Here is a 22,546-nt window from a genome sequence, read left to right on the forward strand (position 1 = left end):
CTAAATGAAAATACTTGGGTGCAGATGCTTTGCCAGTTGCTTTAATATGGACATAGATGGATGGAAATTCAATCCGTTAAATCAACTCCAAACTTGAATGTTATAAACATTTTTTTTCCTCGTTTTTTCCTTGTTCAGCCTGCTGGCTAAATGGAAGAAAACATCTCTAGTGTGTAAAGTGTTGGCACACCTCAGTGACAGGATTTCTGTGGCATGCATGGGTGTTACGTAATCCTGATCTAGCCAGTCAAGATGGACAAAGACCCCAAAACCAGAAGAAGCCAGGGAGAACATGACCAGTGCCATTGAAGGAACTCGCTGGGGGTTAGATTAGAGGAGTATTGGAGGGTTTTGTTTTGATTTAAAGTAATTCTCTTTCTTTAACGTTTTGCCCATTTAGTAGTGATATTTTCCTTGGATGTCAGTTAATACAACTACTGGATTTTTTTATGTGTCAAACATACCTACAACAAAATATCCCTTCCCAACGTCACAAAACCCAATTCCCCCATGTACAATCTTGACTCTGGCCAACCAGTTTTGTTTACCTGTACTAGAAAAACGTCACTTGGAATCTGGTTGGTTGGTTGCCATGGATAAGGGTCCATTCCTCTCTGCTTTACATACATCCTCACATTCCAAATTTTAAAATGGTTTATGTAATGTAAATTACACTAAATGTAAGTCTCCCTTAACTAATTAATGGGCCTGTTGAAATCTAGTAACAAAAGCTATTGATCTAGTGTTGTAAGGAGCCAAAATTCTCAGGATAGGCCATTGAGGAGAAACGAACGCCCCCACCCTCCTCCTTTATTGTTTGTAATCCACTTGGCTGGTAAGAAATTTGTAAGCTGCCATCCCTGTTGCTTTTACTAAACAATCTTTTCAGGCACTGTGGGTTCATGTGAAATCATTAGCGCTGTCAATCAAATCATTGAGCTGACATTGCGTTATAACCCAGAGAAGGTCTACGCCATTCTCTTCATCAGTCACGAGACAAAGTCCCTGGTGCCACTAAGGAGATGATACCCAAATAATTTTTCTACAATCATTATTTTGGGTATGTATTCGTCTTCTTACCTGCTGTCTCTGTGACTCCAATATTATTATTATAATCATACAGGATTTATATAGCATTAGCAGCGTTCCCAGCGCTTTACAACATAAAGGGAGACAGTACAGTACAGTTACAATACAATACAATTCAAGAGGGTAAATGTAGCCCTGCTCAAATAAGCTTACCATCTAATAGGGTAGGGAAAGTGGTATAAAAGGTTATAACTGTAGTGGAAGAGTTTAAAGTTTTCAGGCATCGCCTAAGGGGGGCCAGAGTGGGAGTTAGCCGGACAGATTGAGGTAGAGAGTTCCAGAGGATGGGGGACTCACTGGAGAAGTTCTGGAGACGAGAGAGCTGGAGACGAGAGAGCTGGAGAGCAGGAGGTCTTGGGAGCAGCAGAGAGGATAGTTTGGGTGATAATCGGTGCAAAGTGGTGCAACATCCATTTTTATATGTTAGTAAGTTAGTAATGCAAGGAGACTGAAGGCGTGAAGTGAGTAAGATAGATTTGGGTGACATCGGCATAAAGATGATATTGGAGGCTGTGGGAGGTTATCAAGTGACCAAGAGAAGGAGTTGTAGATAGAGAAGAGAAGGGGTCCAAAACAGAGCCTTGGGGAACTGAAGGAGCGCCGTGACAGATTTCCCCTTACTTTTTGTCCCAGTGATAGTGCTCACCAGGACTGGACGTAAGAGTGTATCTCTCAGATTGGGACACAGTCCTAGATTCTAACCCTTCCCCACTCATCCTAAAACTTGGGGAAAAAACTGAATCTGTCACTGAAAATAGCAGTTAGTGGGACATCTTCAATTGGCTTCTGCATGTATTGATGTTTCCTAGGTGCCTGTTATTGCCTGATCTCACCACAATTCTCATAATTGAACCCTAACTGGGAAACTTTGTTTTCAAAGATCAGGCGGAGCATTTATACCAGGTTAGCAAAGTAATTAACTTTGTAAATAACATTCATTAACCAAAAAGTTGTATTACGGTTACACAGGGTCTTCTGGAGCCAGTTGAGAATTTTCACATTTTGTTTGTTGCCAATTGGAAACCCTAATTACAATGAACATTCTATTGTGAACTTTTGCTTAGCCAAAGAAGTGTTTAAAAATAGTTACTTTTCAAACTTAGACTTATTTCAACATTGCTGCGTTGCACTAATTCTGTACATATTGGCTATAGTAGTTGAACTCTTATGCCGCGTACACACGGTCGGAATTTCTGACAACAAATGTTCGATGTGAGCTTGTTGTCAGAAAATCCGACCGTGTGTATGTTCCATCGGACATTTGCTGTCGGAATTTCCGACAACAAATGTTTGAGAGCTGGTTCTCAATTTTTTCGACAACAAAAGTTCTTGATGTAAATTCGGTTCATCTGCAGTCAATTCCGACGCACAAAAATCCTACGCATGCACAGAATCAATTCGAGGCATGCTCGGAATCATTGAACTTCATTTTTCTCGGCTCGTCGTAGTGTTGTACGTGATCGTGTTCTTGACGTTCGGAATTTCCGTCAACATTTGTGTGACTGTGTGTATGCAAGAAAAGTTTGAGCAAACAATCCGTTGGAAAAAAATCCACGGTTTTGATGTTGGAATGTCCGATCGTGTGTAAACGGCATTAGGCTTTGAGCATTATTTTGAAAATTAAAAACTCAGTTCGCTTCCTTGGAACCCTCTCTATTGAATGTTGCCAAGATTTGTATTGATGATGTAATAAAGATTTGTTTTAGGTAAAATATACACCTCACGTTGTGCTGCTTTTGGGACTTCTGTGTTGCCTTGTATTGCTTACCCTGGCAATAGGGTTCATGTCAAAAACATAGCAGATGCAGCTTGGTGCAGAGATGCATCCGGTGCACAAATGTATGCAGCCTGATTAGATCCATACATCATAACAAACTTTGCTGTATAAGTACATTCTCATCTTTTTCATAAAATAAGCCTGAGATACTTTATATTGCTTTTGTGACAAAAGCATGCTGTTCAGGGAACATTTTTAGGCCTGATGATTATTAATGCGTACACATCACCTTGGGAAAATGCACACACTAGCTACAGGGCTCCTTTGTTATGTAGTGAAGTGGTGAAGTGGGCCTTAGCGAGTCCCGGACTTTCTTCTGAAAACATTTCCTCATTATTCTGGCCTAAGCTTGACTGGATTACATCACTTTCTCCCTCATTTCACTACAGACCCCCTCCCAATCTTTTATTCCCTGTTCACCCCTTGTTCTTGCAGAAGGGTTGAGCTTGGTCTGCCTTAATGGCGCTTAGTGATCGCTTCATTCCTACAGTCTTGCCTTTGAAGTGTGCTCTGGTCTCAGGATTAAGTTCAGGGGTCACCCTGTTTATTTATGCAAAGCTGGATCATCTGTGAAATGGGCCTTTCAAGGCCTCTGACATCAAACGCTGCAAATCTAACTGTCAGGTTGTAGCAGTGGCTGGCATCGCCTTGGAACAAATTAAAGCACCCTAGACAGAGATCAAGGAGAAAACAGTAGGCCTGAGTTATGTTTATTAGGTGGTACAAGTGCATCGCCTTTGGGATACCTTTTATTGACCAGATTATTAATAATTTACAGACATTGACTTGCTAGGAGAATTTGTGGTGAAGCAGCATATCTCCCAATAGGAAGGGATCACACATGTTTGGTTTATACCCCAAATCTTAGGTTTTATAAAGCATCCGGTGGCTGATCAGGTAGGTTAGCAGTAACTCTAAAGCCTCGTACACACGATCAGTCTATCCGATGAGAATGGTCTGAAGGACCGTTGTCATCGGTTAACTGATGAAGCTGACTGATGATCTGTCGCGCCTACACACCATCAGTTAAAAAACCAATCGTATCAGAACGCGGTGACGTAAAACACAAGTTCAATGTTTCCAAGCATGCGTCAACTTGATTCTGAGCATTCGTAGATTTTTAACCGATGGTTGTGCCTACTAACGATCGGTTTTGTCCTATCGATTAGGAATCCATCGGTTAAATTTAAAGCAAGTTGGCTTTTTTTTAACCAATGGTTAAATAATCTATGGGGCCCACACACGATCGGTTTTGACCGATGAAAACGGTCCATCAGACCGTTGTCCTCTGGTTAACCTATCGTGTGTACGAGGCCTAACAGTGCTATTTGTCACCTAGGCAATATACTGCTTAGTAGTCACTTTTTGTGTGATCGTCTTACTGGTTTCATCTCAAGACATGCTTTCATGCATGTATAATGTAATTCCTTATGTTGATCAATATCAGAAAATCATTATTACAGTAGCACACTGGTGCTTGTTGTAAAAACAAAGATTCACAGTATTCCATACTAAAGATGCAGCACACTGGTATTCTTTCACCCCTAGATTTATTCAACATTCCTGTACCAAGCCCCTTTAGGCTCTTTCCTCCAAACTTGGCCATACATAGGTAGAATTTAATTCAACAGATTTTGATTTTAGAATGTTTGTTTAATTTTCTAATAACTAATGGGGTCTAATCTATAATTGTTTTTACCCGTAGTGACTAAAAAAAATTGCGTACGTTGCGTACGCCATTCATTCCTGAAATCAAATGTTAAAAGCAAACAAATTTTCAACACACTTTCAAAGAACATTTATAAAGTTTAGGATGGCATTATCAAACGTACGAAAATCTACCAGGGAATGCCCAGTTTGTTACCTTTCCATAGACACCCGATGATAGGGGATCTTTCTATCGTGTTCCTTCAGCTGTGAAACTTTTTATCAAAGGCGTACAATTCTGAATCCAAAAAAAAACTGAGGAATCTATGATGGAGAGCACTTCTTTGATAAGAACCTGAGTAGGATACCTTTTAAAAGAATACTTGAGGTAGAGAGCCTTTTAGACTAAAATCCATTGTAGAACACCCTTCAAGAGAAGACAGAAGTGTTTGAAAGTCAGCGTGGAGACATACCATAGTGAATCATTAAGCAAAAAATCTCTAAGAAGAAAGTCTTTAAAGAAAAGCTTTAGTCAGTTCTGCAAACATTTAGAACAAAACTTGTAGCTGCTGACTTTTAATAAACAGACACTCACCTGTCCAAGGATCCAGCACCATCTTCACCCGGGGCAGTTGTTCTCCAGTATTTGGGCATTTATCTTTAGGCAGCCGGCTGTGACTTCTTGGTGCTTCACATCCAGCTTGCCACTGAGTATGCGTTAACCACTATGCGCTTTGTGAATGGTCCCGCAACCTTCTGGGACCTGTGAAATGTCCCAGAAGGTTGTGGCCAGGGGGGGTGAGGAGGAGAACTGCTGATGGAATCGCTGCGGCAATCCAACCAGAAATGGGAGTGAGTACCTGTTAAAACCAGGTACCCGCATCCACTTCAAAAAAGTATATTCTAAATATGGGGGAGGAGGAGAAAGAGCAGAACTTCCCCTTTTGAATGAAGTTCCGCTTTACGGAGAAGGATCCACTGAAGGGAATCATTGGGCAAAATTCTCATGGTATAAAGGTTTGTTCGTTTTTTTTTTTTATTACAATAAATTATTGAACGGAATAATCTGAGACACATAAACAAATGACAGAACCTTTAAGGGAAACCAAACGAGAATTTACAGGTCTCTAAATAGCTCTTCCAGTGATAGAATCTTGCTGTGAATGGGCTCACTTTGAATGGCCCCCTGTCATTTTACTAAAGGTAAAAACATCTGCTGAACATGATACCTTTCCATTGGACTTATTAAAGTTTTACTTGGCTTCATTTCAGGATCTAAACTTCCGATTTGGAAGAAAGGAAATGAGCTTGTCAGACGTACAGCTGGTTGCAAATGTTAAATAACAGAAAAGGAGAAGTGTGCGTACCCAGGCTTGGGCAAGTGAAGGATACCAGTTCACCGTTCATACCATTCTTCATGGTTTTTATAGGGGCCACTTACGGGTCACACCTTACGTTATGGATTTCTTTATGAGAATAGCAATTTTTACGTGTCAGCTTAAAGCAAACATACATTGAGCTTTGAATGGGGTTGGTTTTAGCCAACACATAACCCATTGAATTAAAAAAAAAAATCTTGAAGAAAATTAAAAAGGAATATCCACTTTCACCTAGCCCCTCCACTTGATGAAACATTATGGCCAGCGTGGCATGCACAGCTTATACTCCCGTGGATCAGACCCCTCCAGTTTAACAAAAAGCTGCTGCTTTTGCTAGGGAGCTCAAAGCTGCTTGGCCGTTTCCAGCAAAATGCTTGTAAAAGGGTTTCCAAACCTGTAGCTGTATGATTCTAGAACAGACCCAGAGTGTGGTACAAAAGAGTAAGTGAAGTAAGACCTTTGTTGGTCATAATTGCTCAGCAAGTTGAAGAGATTTCCTTTTCACAGCTGAAGGTAAACCCCCACCTTAGTTTTGCCACAAATTAGCTGATATGTTCTTAGACGTGAAGAAAGATCCAACATATGTTTGTTGTGATCACTTTGGCTGCAAGCTTGAAGCCCTAAAAGTGCTTTTTTTTTCTAAATGTATAGTACAGCTATACTACATCACACTCCAGAATCAAAACTGAAGCCAAAGACTGTGGTTAGACACAAAAGCTCACCTAGAGCAGTCATTCTAAACCAGAGATACTTGGAACCCTAGGGTTCCTGCGGAGGTTTCCAGGGGTTCAGCTGTGGCTGATTGACCTCCTCCATGTTGGCACCTGTATAATTGTGAGTCCAATGCCACATGGCAGATATTTTTTAACTATCTGCAAAGGTGACCACTACTGTAAGATGGGCATTCTTCAAGCTGATCACCAGTGCAAGAGACAGTCTAACCCAGTGTTTCTCAACTCCAGTCCTCAAGGCGCACCAACAGGTCATGTTTTCAGGCTTTCCATTATTTTGCACAGGTGATTTGATCCGTTTCACTGCCTTAGTAATTACTACAGCTGTTTTATCTCAGGGAAATCCTGAAAACATGAACTGTGGGGCGCCTTGAGGACTGGAGTTGAGAAACGCTGGTCTAACCCATGACCCACATTGAATTAATTTTAAGAGGAGTTCCCTGAGACCCGAAAAAGCTTTCAAGGGTTTCTCTAGGGGTAAAAGTGTTGAGAAAGGCTGACCTAGAGTATTAACAACTGGATGTATATTTGTAGAAAATAACAGTCAATAGTCATAATTGTGCTTTCATTAGTTTCCTGGAAATCTGCTGCTTGGTTGCATAATCTTTAGGATAACCTGTGTTCTTACTCATAGCATCCAGTCATTATTTTCTCACTAACCAGTGCTGGGAAATGATGAAAACAAATCAGATTAAGTCTTTTGGGCCACACTGCAACCCTTTTATAACTGAGACACTTCCCTCCACATATATTTAAAAAAAATAGTTAAAGAGCTGTAACTACCCATTTGTCCTTCAGTGCGAAGAATTATTTGGTGAGTGGGTGCGGTGCTCCTCTAATCTTCCTCTCCGCTAACATTTGTGGGATTCAGCCTGCATCTTGTCAGTAACTGCACAGGTTTTCAGTTGTCTGGCTGGCTAACAAGGGGATACTTACATCTTAAAAGGATCAGACAGATTTGAGGGAACGCGGATAACATCAAAGGCCTGGCAGTAAATTGGGCTCAGGGAATGCCAGTCACTTACTTGTATTTATACTGTGTGTGTATGTGTATATATATATATATATATATATATATATATATATACACATGTTTTGTCCCCTATACTATAATTAAAAGGTAATTACTGAGATAAAATTGTTTTATTTTTCTACGACCAATGTGCATCCTGGTCACATATCCATATCGGCCCCTCTGCAGAAACTATATGACCAATGCCTAGTCTTTGAACCTGGTGGTTGACCAATGAAGCTAATTGAACTGTGTGAAAGTCTAATGGAGTGGTACATGGACATAAGTGTCTTCAGAGTTATGTTGTAAAAAAAAATTGTGCTTTCTTCTCTTTGCTGTCAGAATCGTATGCCGCGTACACACGATCATTTTTCGGGTTGTAAAAAACAACGTTTTTCAGCCTGTAGAAAAAACAAAGTTTTTTTCAACTTCATCATTAAAACGACGTTGCCTACACCCGATAGTGAAAAAACGCGGTAACGTACAACACGTATGACGGCACTATAAAGGGGAAGTTCCATGCGGATGACGCCACCCTTTGGGCTGCTTTTGCCGATTTCGTGTTTGTAAAAGACGATTCGCGCTTTTCTGTCTGTTACAGCATAATGAATGTGCTTACTCCATTACGATTGGTAGTTTTACCAGAACGAGCGCTCCCGTCTCATAACTTGCTTCTGAACATGCGCAGGTTTTTCACGTCGTTAAAGCCCACATACGATCATTTTTTACAACCCGAAAAACAACATTGTTTAAAACGTTGTTAAAAAATAGAGCATGTTCGAATTTTTTTTTTGTCGTTTTTAAGAACCCAAATAATGCTCTGAAGCCCACACACGGTCGTTTTAAATGACATTTAAAAAAAACGTTGTTCTTACAACCCGAAAAATTATCGTGTGTGCGCGGCATAACAGTCCTGGTGCTGAGAGATCCTAGCATTTTAAGTAAGATTAATATATTTTCTGCTTTTGGGTCGATTCATAAAAATTGATACTTTACATTCCTTTGCTGATATATTCCAATTTGTAGTTGCTGTTGGCAGCCTCCACTCATCTGTTTCACCATTCATCTTGCTGACTATATACACAATTTGACTTATTCGCTTTCATGATGAATGGCAGCATAAATGTTTTAGAATTGTGTGGGCTAAAATAGTCTACAGACTGATGCTTAAATATTTGGATGGACTGAAAAATGAATGAAAAGCCAGTTTTCAGTGGTTATACTACAGAAGGGGAATGATAAAGAGAATTCTGGGATTCTTACAGCGCTTTGTAAATTGCTTCCACTAGATTCATAGGTGCTAAAGTAATCATAGTCAAACTACATCTATATAGCGGTTTGTTTTATTTAAACAGAATCGCGAGATGTCCGAAGCCCAAAAAAAGTACAAGAACCTCTTTTGGGCATCAGGGCTTTTAAAATAGCAGGGATCGCAAGGGCGTCCTACAATTTGCAGCGTTTCCGAATTGTGGGCAAAATCACGGCGTTTCCACCTGTAAAACGGAACGCCAAGGCGTGAATGGAGCCTAGGCCCAATTCACAAAGCTAACACACCAGGCTAAAGCCAGGTACACACTAAAACATTTTTTTCAGGCAACGAAAAAAAAACTGACATTTCCGGTCGGGAGCCACTGTACTAATCATGCAAGGTTAGTCCAGCGATCGCCCCCGCTGAGTTGTGTTCTCAGAGTGCTGATCGGGAGTTGGTTGGCTACTGGTTTTTCAGCATGCATGTCCAGCAGACCGACAAACACACGGGCAGAACGTCAGCCGGTACTGAAGGACCCTTATTTAAAAAATGTTTTATTTATTTATGACTGACAATAGGTGTATTTGTAACATTTTATTGAAAAAGCAATAAAAAGATATTACAGAGAGAAAAAAAAAGGAAGGGCCTGCATCAACGGGATTTTATTTGCTTCAAATGGGTTTTGTATTTCCATACAAGTCTATGAAAACTTGCTTGAAGCAGGTCACATGCACCTATCAATAAATTCTGAATGATCTCAAAAGTGTCTCATACTGATGTCAAACTGATGCAATGAACACAGGCCAAAGCCCATCAATACAGGCTCTTAAGCCCCATACACGCTATCAGTTTTCCTGCAGGTTTTTCTCTTCAGGTTTACCAAAACCATCTAATATGAGCTCAAACCTTAAGCCCTCATTTACACTATGGGCCGTTCGGGTCCTTCTGTCACGGACCTGAACGGCCGCTCCAATGCATCGCTATGGAGCTTCGGATGTCAGCAGAGACATGTCCGCTGACATCCGATCCGCTAAAAACAGACGTATGGGGGCTTACTGTAGTCACATGGCTAAAATAAAGATCTGTATTTTTGTGCTAAAGCTTTGTGAAATAAGTCTAATATAATGTTTTTAAATCTCAAAATGTAATATTTTGCAGCTAAACAATCCTTAGATGTAGTAGTAGCATTTGTTTATTTTTTCCTTTATTTCCACCTGGTGATCCTATCCGTAACACATTTCACGTCCCTAGTTTGACCATGACCACTCACTGTGCTGAATCTATGAAAGTTCGGTATTGGAACAATATGAAAGAAAATTGAGTTAGGACTACTAAACCGCTCCCTCTCTCCTCATCTCCATAACATGTCCATAGTTTACCTATGTAACCATTTATTTCTTTTGTTTTCTAGATGATTCTAGTGCAGGAAAAGCCAACCAGCCACCTGATGGGCCAAATCCAGAAGTAGAAGAATTTTCCAATAAACAGTGGGGTGAGTTCAGATGTACAATTTTCTCTCTTTCATTTAAAAGCCTAAATGGTTGCACAAGGGAACATAGATCAAACTTCAGACGTTTTCATTTATGAGGTCCAGTGCATCTCAATGGTGCTACAATGGATATGTCAATTGTACTGCTATTTTAGTTGCTTCACTAGTTTATCACCTAGAGGTAGTGGTTTTGCTACTCACATAGAGTCTTAATCATCTGCAGTTTAATGTTGCTAGTAAAACTGTAAGTGTGAGTTTGGGGCATGTGTGTGTGATAGTAGACTGCCTTTGAAGGTAGAAAGAGGATCTTTTCAGGTCTTCTCACAACACATACACAGCTGAAGGACACGGCCCTTCTTTCTGCTAACCTATGTAGTAGTAGGAGTCGCAAAGTAAGCAGGTGGTGCTGGGCTTTCCTATTAGAAAGCCACACATATCAAATAAACTGTTGTCGATAAACCCTGTAAAATATGTTTATTAGCAGGGAAATAAAGATTTTCATACATGTAATTAAAAAACAATACTTAATAAAATGTATATTTTTCAGTTTTTTTTTTTTTTTTTTTTTTTTTCTGTTAAGTGTTAAGGCAATACCATTGCTTAATAAGTGGGGCTTCAAGATAGTGACAACAAGTAATCCATGCTAGTCTCCACCTGGCACCCTGATAACAGTGTGACAATGCAGGAGCACAACTGAAAGACAGGGACAGAGTGTTGTCGCCCCATAACAGGAAGTGCCTGCACAAGGACCTTTAGAATGGGTCGAAATCATTTTAATAAAATTATAAGCTACAGCTTCAGAAAAAAAAACGTTCAAATCACATTTAGCCCCGTTCACACCCATACGATTTGTCATGTCATTTTACAGTTTCAAATCGCAGGACAAGTCCCACCCCATTGTCAGGAATGCAACAGTTCAAATTGCCGCAACTCACGTGGCAGTGACTTTGAAAAAGGTTCCTGCGCAATTTTTGCCAATTTCATTGTGGATTGCATAAACTTCTGTTGTACGTAGTAGCAAGACGCAATGAAGTCGGCAGTGCAAATCGCACTGATCTGCTGTTTTGAAATCATTCTGAAGTAGAGTGATTTCAAAGCTGCAGCAGTGTGAGCCCTTAAGTAATGCCTGGGACTCAGCACTGATTCTGTATCATGTGACTGCTGTGATTGGCTCTCACAGTGGTCACATGATCAGGAGCCCGTCCCACTGGCTCCCAATCAGTTGCCTTGACCAAGAATCCTTGACCAGGAGCCCTCTCAGCACACAACCCCATACCACTGTGGATGCATATGTGCGAAAGCTTTCATTAAAGCTCACCTTTCTGGCTACCGCGTATATGCATTTGTTTTTGGCACAATGCTTATTTGAAATTTTATTGATCGGATGGGTTTACATGTCAACATTAGATAATATGTTCTGCCTAATTAAAGTTTAATCCATTTTATTTTTTTACAGCACGCCCACGGTTTACACAACCAGCCAAAATGAGAAAGAGAGTCATTGCTCGGCCTGTGGGCAGCTCTGTCCGGCTCAAATGCATTGCCAGTGGGAACCCAAGGCCGGAGATCACCTGGCTAAAGGATAACAAACCACTGTCTACTCAAGAGATTGGGGAGAACAAGAAGAAGAAATGGACACTCAACCTTAAGAGCCTCAAACCAGAGGACAGTGGGAAATACACCTGCCAAGTCTTTAATCGAGTGGGGCAGATCAACGCTACATACAAGGTGGAAGTGATCCGTAAGTATCTATTTTAGCCTAGCAGTGATGTTATCAGCGAGATACAATATATATTTTTTTGGCACGTCTTTCTTTTTTCGATATTAAGAATGAGAACCACATGAGCCGTCCAATCTGATGTTCACAATATGGAAAACCTGGGCCACATCTGCTAATAATCAACAGACAGCTGTGTAAAGACACTAAAAACATGTGTTTACACTAAAACCAGGAGCAGAGACAGGAAAATGAATCAAACCTCATCCTAATGTCAGATCTGGCACTTTCACTGTATCAGAAACCAGCAAAGCTTACTACCAAACCAGGGAAACACAATCCGCTCCCTCTTCCTGATGGTTTGTATGAGCAACCAGACTCATCTCGTCTGAACGTGAGTTGGCTACGTTACAACAGACGAAAATACAGTAATACAGGATATAACAAAATAACAAAGACAGACAATAAAAAGGACTGGGTTTATGACGTGTGGAAACATTCACCACTGGGCAATATAATAGGGTTGTTTCATATGTATCCAACCGCGACTTTTCCCATTTCTCTATCATATAATGGTTTAGCCTTTGTTATCCACTAGAATCACATTTCTGATAAACATGTGGAACCTTTGCCTACTATTAATAATAAAGTTTACCATGCACCGTACAATATGATTAAGCAATCTCCTAAGGATCTATGACAGTGGTCTCAAAAGTGTGGCCTATGGGCCTAATGTACTTGCCTTTATTTGGGCCTTGGGGCACTATTTCACCTTCTACTGACACCAACAATGGGGCACAATGCATCCCATTGATACCAACAATGGAGCACTATTCCTCCTGTTAAAAAGCCATTGATGGGGCACTGATGCAGGACATGCCCAACATTACATCATCAGGCTACCAAATGCTTGGAAGAAGGTAGCTTTGAGTATAGTGTGTTTGAAAGTATTTGGAGGGTCAACCCAGCCATTTAAGTAGATGAAGTCTGGTGGGGTGGATCCCTTGTCTTTTTATTGGTGTTGAAACTATACAATTATTTTCCTGGCGAGTACAAGAACCAATACTTCTGCTCAAGTACTCGCCAATACTGATTATAGATACCTTTACGGTGCAATTTAAGTACATAAAAAATGAACAGGCTCATATTGCACTGCAAAGAATTGCATGTGATTTGAGCAAGAATGCGGTGCGAGTTCTGTCCGAATTGCATGCGGTTTCCCACATCGTGTGAACCCAGGCTGAAGTCACTATGACAAGCTTGTGTTCACATGTGATGCGGACATGAAGCTTTATCTCATTCACTAAGCTCTAAAGCAGCTACATTTGCAGAGTGTAAATGCACTTGCAAAGTGCAAAGTCTATTTTGCTTTAGAAAATCCACCCCATTCTCTTTAATTGCAAACCATGAGCATAAAGTCATGTACCAATTGCATGAAAATCTCAAAGTGTTTTGAGAACTAATTTTCATGTTATTTGCTTTCACAGAGAGAACAAGATCAAAGCCAATACTTACTGGAAATCACCCTGTTAATACCACAGTGGATTTTGGAGGCACCACCTCTTTTCAGTGTAAAGTGCGCAGTGACGTCAAGCCGGTGATCCAGTGGCTAAAGAGAGTGGAGTACGGCTTGGAGAATAAATACAATTCCACTATTGATGTGGGTGGACAGAAATTCATTGTCTTGCCCACCGGTGACGTGTGGTCACGGCCTGATGGTTCCTACCTGAATAAACTTATCATCACAAGGGCCAAAGAAGAAGATGCAGGAATGTACATCTGCCTTGGTGCCAACACTATGGGATACAGCTTCAAAAGTGCATTTCTAACAGTACTGCCAGGTGAGTGTAAAGTATATATATATATTTAGAGAGAGAGAGAGAAAGTTTAATGCTTATCTCCAATATACAGTTAAAGTGTAATCTAAACCCTAAAACAAAAATGTAATATATAAAAAAAAATTCAGCCTACCAGTCCTTAGATGAGGTGACTGTATTAGTTTTCTATTTTAGGGCCTATGTTCCTTTACTTTTACTTGGCAATCGTGTAAAAATCACACTTTCTGTGCCAATCCGTTATACTTATTTTGGCAGCCATATTTGTTACTCATGAAGGTACAAGGACACTGCATCATGTAATTTCTGTACTTGCTGAAACTGGTCTTAGCCTAAAAAGTGAAAATGAATGAAGCCACCCCAACTATGGACTGGTACACTGCAATATATTACATTTTTGGTTTGGGGTTTTCGATATGTTTTAAGCTCTTTCTATGTATTCTATACGGAGGGATGCAGTTTAGTGCTTTAAAGTGTCTCTGAAGACATAAGGTTTTTTACCTTAATGCATTCTATGGTTTAGCGATGTGCATTGGCTCACACAGCATCGGGAGGCATTGGATCCTGCTACTGTCAAGCACAGCCAGTAATGGAACCTGCTCGAGTGCCCCCATAGCAAAAGGCTTGCTATTGGGGGCACTCGGCAGGTAGGAAGAAGAGCATGTTTGTATTGTTTTGAAAGTATAACTAAACGCAAAACTTTTTTAGCTTTTGATTAAAAAAAAACACAATGGCCCAAATTCTTAAAGCACTTTCGCCGACGTATCTACTGATACGCCGCGTAAGTGCACGGATGCGCCGTCGTATCTATGCGCCTTATTCTGCAAGTAAGATACGCCTGAATTTTGGCTTCATACGACCGACGTAAGTTTCCTACGCCGTCGTATCTTGTGCGCATATTTACGCTGGCCGCAAGGGGCGCTTCCATTGATTTACGCGTCAAATATGTAAATGAACAAGATACGCCGATTCACGAACGTACTTATGCCCGTCGCAGTAATCTACGCCGTTTACGTAAGGCGTACGTCCGGTGTAAAGTTATTCCACATAAAGCAGGTGTAAGTCATATTAGGGTATGGACCAGGGAACAGCCGTCGTATTTTACGTCGTTTACGTAAGTAGTACGTGAATGGGGCTGGGCGTAGGTTACGTTAACGTCGTAGGCATTGAGCCATCGTATCTTAGGGAGTAAATTCAACGTGATTCTGAGCATGCGCCGTTCGTTCGGCCCTTCATTTGCATGGGGTCAAGCTTCATTTTAATGGATCACGCCCACTTCCTTCCTACTTTGAATTAGGCGGGCTTATGCCGGACAATTTACGTTACACCGGCGCAACGTTGTGAGCGAATGTGAATACAGTTCTTGCCTCTCAATGTTACGTCGGCGTAGCGCATATGAGATGCGCTACGCCCGCACAAATATACGCTGCTCTACGTGAATCCGGGCCATTATATAACCAAATTTCTGTTAAAATATAAAAGATAATGTTACACAAAGTAAATAGATACCTAACATGTCACGATTTAAAATTGCACACACTCGTGGAATGGCGCCAAACTATGGTATTTAAAAATCTCCATAGGTGAAGCTTTAAACATTTTTACATGTTACCAGTTTAGAAGAGGAAGTCTGATGCTAGAATGATTGCTCTCGCTATTATGTTCGTGGATATACCTACCTTATCCTACCGGCTAATCAGCCGCTAGGATGGCTTTTACAAAATAGGGAATCGCTGGCTGAAAAAAAGATACCGGAAGGATGCCTGTAGCTGCAGACATCATCCCGGTATAAGAACTTCAACCTAAGGTTGTCTTTGGATGTCCTACAGTCAGGGAGTGACTAGATGAGTTTTCACTAGGCATTTAAACTGTAAAAAGTACTATGTTTCTGAAGCCAGAGCTTCATTGCACTGAGGAAAGTAGAATAATCCAGAGTTCTACGGCAACCACAAAACTGCTCTTTGACATCCGTAAAAAAAAGGGGTGATCTGTAGGGTCTGGCCAGAGGCTCTCTGCTGTTTAGTATTGGACCACCAGTATAAGGGATTTCCGTAATAATTGCTAAAAGCACAAAACTCTTTAAGCAATCATTAGTGAAGTAATCCGATAGCAACTCCCATTCTACCTCTTGGATCTGGTTAATTTTAGAAACCATATGATAAATCGAACAGAGCAGTTAAAACAGTAGGAGCATCATCAAGGATTTTGACTAAAAGCTTGTATTTACCAGCAATTGCACACTGTGATTGGGCAGTGTTCAGGAATGCTGAAATTGTCCCGGAAAATGATAGCGATTAAATGAGAAAGCACTGGATGAACATTGCACTGTCTGGCAGAGCAGTATTTGGCATCCAAATGCGGGGCCCGCATAGTTTACATTTCTGGCTTGTTGACATTAGAGGAAGGTATTAGTGACAATTAACCACATTTTATTTCTAGGCTGCGTTAGGCAGCCAGGCTTGCTGCTGAGCGATGGTATTTGGAAACCACATGTGGTCGGCGCGAGTTTATTCTGTTACGTCGAAGCAAGACAAAATAAAACACAACCTTGGAGATCAGCTCAGAACAAAAGCAAACTGTTTGTTTGTCCTTTAAGACCTTAATGGGACACCAGCAACAAAGTTTTACTTGTTGGCTGCCTACGGCCCTCCTTGGCAGATGTTTTGTTATCAAAAAGCCATAGTGTGCTAGTAGTCCGTATTTATGCTTGACATCTGTTTTTCATTGTTCTTTTCTGGTTTTAATCATCTGTATCCATTCTTCTTTTTTTTTTCCATGCCTGCTTTCTGCAGATCCGAAGCCCCCAATTGCACCTGTGAGCATATCATCCAGTAGTCTTCCTTGGCCAGTGATAATCGGAGTTCCAGCTGGAGCCGTCTTCATATTTGGGACAATACTTCTGTGGCTTTGCCAGACGAAGAAAAAGCCATGCTCTCCTCCTGCAGCGGCGGCTGCTGTCCACAGGCCGCAGCCAAGGGTTTGCATACCACAGATGGTGGACAAAGACTGCATCTCCTCCATAAACTATGAGGAGTATGTTGCGCAACAGCAGCATTTACTTCCCCAAGGACCTCTTTTGGCCAATGGAGTGGCTTCAAAAATGTACCCAAAGATTTACACAGATATCCACACTCATACGCACTCTCACGTGGATGGAAAGGTTCACCAGCATCAACACATTCACTATCAGTGTTAAATGCCATAAACAAACTTGTTTCTCAAGCGGTACCTCAAGACTGATTGGTTCAGCTAACACTGCCAGTAGACATGGATAACAGAATGTCATGGATAATGCAACTGAATTCTTCGACTCATAAAAGGAATCATGAAGGAATCTCTGGTTAATCGGAGGTCATTGTTGCTATTTTTTTTTTTGTTTTTTGTGTTTTGGAAAAAGGAAAAAGCACTGTGTTGCTACAAACTAGTTGAAGAAAAGGAAAAAAGAAAATGGTCACTGTCATATTTCACCCAGGTTTAGTTTATGCTGGTGCCTTCTTTATTTTTGATGCTATAGCTAGGCCTTCAGCCTTGGTCAGCGTTTGAGCTTTCAGGAGGTCTAAGAAGGAACCAATAAAGGGGGAAGGAGGATATGTATGAAGAAAGTAATAAATAGCATTAGATATAAGCTAAAATGTTCAAGCAACAGAGAACAACTTTTTCAGTATCATTGAATTTTTGATGGTTTTTCTTGTCCCTCAAAGTGCCTGTTATTTTTGAAGCACTCTTTTGCAAAGCCACGGTCATGCCAAACCTCTATCATATCCTAGCCTTGTTTCTTCAGCTATTATACTTATTGAAAGAAAAAATCAAATCTGAAGTTTTGAAGAACTACATCATTTATCATAAATGCTCAAATAATATCATCATTTTTTTTTTTTCAAAAAGCAATATTTTGCTGTCGATAAAAGCAACAACCTATCATGTGGCTTTGAAAGATGCCTTATAATCATTATGATAATGATGACAGACTTTATAAAGCAATTTGTGACTATAGGAGACGTATATAGATTTTAAACTAAAGCCATGTATATTTAATTTATTTTGTTAAACAGAAAAAAAATGTCTATGTAAAATATTATTTTCAGCAAAAATGTTAATTTCTATTTTCTGAGTGAATTTGTACAATTATTTTAGATACGACTCGTTAGGCATAAAGATGTTACCATGTAGCACGTGACAGTGGTTTGTTAAGGAAAACTTGCTGGATGTGGATTTCAAAATGGAAAGTTTGTGCATGTTTGTATTGTTTTGAAAGTATGAGTAAAGCAAAACTTTTTTAGCTTTTGATTAGAGGGGAGATGGATTAGATCACCTGTCAGTTTGTATTGCTATCTGTGCCCATCAGGGAGATTTAGGGCCCTTTCACACATACGGACAAACGGTCTGTTTATTACAAGTCCGTTTACGGATCCGCTCCATGTGAAAGAGCCCTTACCCTCTCTATTTTTTTTGTTTACCATTATCATTGAAAATGAAAGTAAACGAAAATCCAAAATTTTTGGGTTGTCCCCAGAAAAGTAATAGAGGGGAAATCTTCCTGTGGTGACACTAGTTTTGGTGACCTGGGGGTCCCCTGCCCAGCCCTCGGACACTCAGTGCTGTGGCAAGAGCCACTCTCCACGAACACCAACCACCATCATGACCGATGCAGCAATCTCCTTTGCCAAGGACTTATTGACCAGCGGTGTGGCCGCTGCTATCTCCAAGCTTGCTGTAGTGCCCATTGAACGAGTCAAGCATTTGCTGCAAGTCCAAATTACAGCTGACAAGCAATACAAACGAAATCATGGACTGTGTTGTCAGTATCCCCAAAGAACAAGGTTTCTTGTCATTCTGGTGTGGTAACCTTGCCAATGTGATCAGGTATTTCCCAACCTAAGCCCTCAACTTTGCCTTCAAAGACCTGGGGGTCCCCAAGGAATTCCCTTAATTTGCAGGGATTTCCTCTTAATTCCTGTTCTGGCTTTAAAAACAGGAAGTGAAGGGAGGTCTCCACAATGGGATAAGGATGGCAAAAATAAACCTTACAAGGGTTATAATCTTCCTTTCTCTATCCAAAAAAAAAAAAAGTTTTGCCTATAGTTCTACTTTAAGCTTAGCCCCAGTTACCTTCCACTGCCACGGCAAGGTTCATTTGAAATAAACCTGCAATTCGTTTGCCAGACTAAATGTAGTTTTAAATTGTAGGCATCACTAAAAATGTTGCTCCATTGCTTGTGGGATGTATTGATGACATGCTTCAGCCTCGAATTTTTTCAAAAAGCCATCAACATCTTCTTGCATGCATCTCAAAGGATCTTGCAATTCTTTGCAGCAGTCATTTTTCAAAGAAAGCGGTACGATTAAGAGGCTGGTGGTGCTACTTTTTAAATTCTAACATTAGATCAGCATCTGTAAAGGAATAACAGGTTTAATTTCTAGGGCCCCTGTATATGCCCCTGCACATGACTATCGTGTACAGATGGTGGAGTGGAATGGTTGAGTGTAGTCTGATACTCTATTTTGAAAAGTCCTGTTCCGAGCAGCTTTTGGGGCATGAAGCCTATGCATTAGTCTACCTATTAAGATGCCTCCGATTTCTTAGATCATTCATTGTAACACAAGAATGCAATCTATCCATTCATTAAAATCTAGTTATTTGACTGTAACACCTATGTCTGCATAAACCATTGTAACTAGTCATATCTGACCTTTTGGTAGCCTAGTGTACTCAGGGCAGTGTAAGCTGGCTAAAATCTCTTCAACTACAAGAAACAACAAATGCAAATGAAGATGATTTTTACCTACGTAGCAATTCAGTTTCTATGAACAATTTTAAAGAATTCCAGGCATCGAATATTTTTATATATCATCATTGGTCCAGCTTGAATCATTAAAACTATGTACAAGGGTTCTTCAAAAAATGTCTGCACTTTTTTTAACTCTTTTTTTAAGAATTTTAAAAACAAATTAAATCACTTGTACTAAATTTCAAGGTCAGCCGGCTTGCCAGACTAGTCTCATGACACTCTCAGACATGACCAATTACGACTTCTCATGTCATCTCCATTTCCAGTGAAAATATAAAAGTGCAGAAACTTTTTGAAGACCCCTTGTATATACTATACCTAGCTAATGTCCCAGAAGGCTGGAAATCACTGTAGTAGACATTGAAGTAATCTCCACTTGCTTCCGGGTCCCATGCCAAGTGGCTGTACTGATGCATTGTGAATACAGAAAGTCAGCCACTTAGCACAGTCACCATTTAGAGAATGCTTTGCATCTTCTGAGTGAGAGAGGCAGGTAGAGACAGCATGCTTATGAGCCTTGTCCAATCAGAGAACGCTTTGCATTTATTCAGACAATTCAAAGCATTCTCTGAATGGTGCCCGTGTTGAGTGGCCAATGTCCTGTATTCAAAATGCACCAGATCAACCACCCAGCACGGGATTTAGAAGCAAGTGGAGATCTCTACTTCAGTGGCATCGGCCAGGTATGGTATATACATAGTTATACTGGTCCAAGGTGAACCAATGTAACTATGTAAAATATACACCATGCCTGGAATTCTTCATTAAAACACAACCAGGTAACTTTATGTGTGTTGTTACCCTTTGCCATGGTAAATAAGGAATTAGGTTGGTGATACACAGTTCAAATCTCAGCTGGTTCTTTAGGAACCGGCTGAGATTTGAACCGGTAATGGGCAGGCTGAATGTACCAAGTTGATTCATCGACTTTGGTACAACCAGCCTGCCGAATTCTCTTATGATTATCGCTAATGGCTGCTAGTGATAATCACTGTCTTCTCCCGGCGTGGCAGCTTCCCCCGCCTCCCTCGCTGGGAGAAGACAATGGTCTAGCAGGAGGGACTCCCGCATCAGCACTGTCTGTGTTGGTGATGGAATCATGCAAATTTTTTCCCTGCAACCTGTGGTTCAGGAAAGGAATTTGCACCATGTATGGCCGGCCTTAGCCATTAGAGACTGGCACACATAGGCCTCAATCCCCAATGGTTGCGCAAGACAAGTACTCCTTAATTTACCACTGAATCAGAGGTCCTATTTTTGTATACTTTGCTAAAACTAACTCTATAGCATTGTTGGCCGTGTAGACAATCTTGTACAGAAACTGCTTCATTCCTATGCTCAAAGCTTTATCAGACACTTGCTTAATATGTATATTTCTAGTCCGTTGATAACTATAGCACATTAATGTTTGTTCATACGTGTGAATTTTTTGTGTACAAAAAAAGGCTTGTTTGCCATTCTTTCTCAGCCTGAAAATAAGAAAATATTCTTATAAAACTTTATTCCATAATATTTTTTATAAAAGTGTCTATTAAAGTATATATTGGTTATTTTATAGCAATTCTTAGTAATTGTTTGTATTTATAAAAACAAGAGCATGTTCTGTAAATTACTAATGAGGCAAAAACTTTAGGTAGCAACAGAAAAAGTGGCACCTAATAACAAAGATCTGCGGGTACAAATCTTGTTTTTGTATAAAAATGATATATATATATATATATATATATATATATATATATATATATATATATATATATATATATATATATATATATACACAAACACAAAACAGGATTTTAAATAAGAAAAAAGTTAACAGTATTTTTCTTATAATTTTAACCATTTTAATATAAATCTGTCACTAGAGGCAGTCATTTTGCATTGTAAAAGCTAGTGATGTCACTCATTATACCAGTATTAGAGGTGCACCAAATGGAAATGTTGGTACTAAAACTGAAAATGCAGGATCCACTTGGCTGAACACCAAAGCTGAAAATAACAGTTTTTAAAAATATATATTTTTATATATAATTGTATTATATTTGACTTTTTAATGAATATAATGAGTTTTAGTGAATATGAATTCATTGTCTGTATTTATTGGCACCTTTCATGTAAGAAAAGTTCAAGAAAAATGCATCCCTTTAAATTTTATTTAGGTCTTCACACTGGTCTATTGTGCTTTCTTTGTGGTGTTAAAAGTCCTGCTTGCTGCATTTTTGGTCAGTTAAAAAAAACACAACTCCCTGTTACAATCCATTGAAAATGCAGAAATGGTGCCAAAATCTTGGTGCATCTCTAACCATTATATTAGAAACTAAGATCTAAGAAACTTGAACATACATCTACATTTTGCCCAAAAATCCTGAGCAGAATTTTAAAATGATTGCACTGCATAATTAACTTTCACTGGTGTGATTGCTTCAAGACTCACTGAATATCAGAGTTCAATCACGATTTCATGTGATAGAAAAATGAGAGCAGCTTTTCCCAACCTTTTTGCCCCAGAGGAACCCCTAAAAATATTTTCAGGCCTATAGGAACCCTCAAGCCCCTTTAACACAAGAGGTCCACCTGTCTGTTTTTCAGGCGGACCCGATCAGACACTCCATTCTCATCTATGGGCAGTTGGATTTATGTCAGTTTACACCTGGCTATCTCGAATCTGATCCGATCTGGCAAAAACCAACGGAAGGGGATCTGTTCTCCTATTTCACACCGATTTGGATCGGATGGCAGTCAGCAGTGGCGGCTAGTGCTCCATTTTTGGTGGGTGGGGTGGCAAACCATCCATGTGAATTAAAATGGCTGCCTGTATGTAAAGGGGAATTA

General features: G+C 40.1%; 1 protein-coding gene across 2 annotated transcripts in view; it reads left to right on the forward strand.

Moving 5' to 3' along the window:
- Nucleotides 1-18,094, forward strand: part of FGFRL1 (fibroblast growth factor receptor like 1) — a 203,771-nt gene extending 185,677 nt beyond the window's left edge. For both annotated transcript variants that reach the window (XM_040335248.1, XM_040335249.1), the window contains exons 4-7: nucleotides 10,296-10,376; nucleotides 11,830-12,114; nucleotides 13,578-13,931; nucleotides 16,718-18,094. In XM_040335248.1, the coding sequence (XP_040191182.1) occupies nucleotides 10,296-10,376; nucleotides 11,830-12,114; nucleotides 13,578-13,931; nucleotides 16,718-17,121 (1,124 nt within the window). In that variant the 3' untranslated portion in view covers nucleotides 17,122-18,094. The remainder of the gene's footprint in view (nucleotides 1-10,295; nucleotides 10,377-11,829; nucleotides 12,115-13,577; nucleotides 13,932-16,717) is intronic.
- The last annotated feature ends 4,452 nt before the right edge of the window (nucleotides 18,095-22,546 follow it).

This window comes from Rana temporaria, chromosome 1 (assembly GCF_905171775.1).
Source record: "Rana temporaria chromosome 1, aRanTem1.1, whole genome shotgun sequence".
Taxonomy (NCBI): domain Eukaryota; kingdom Metazoa; phylum Chordata; class Amphibia; order Anura; family Ranidae; genus Rana; species Rana temporaria.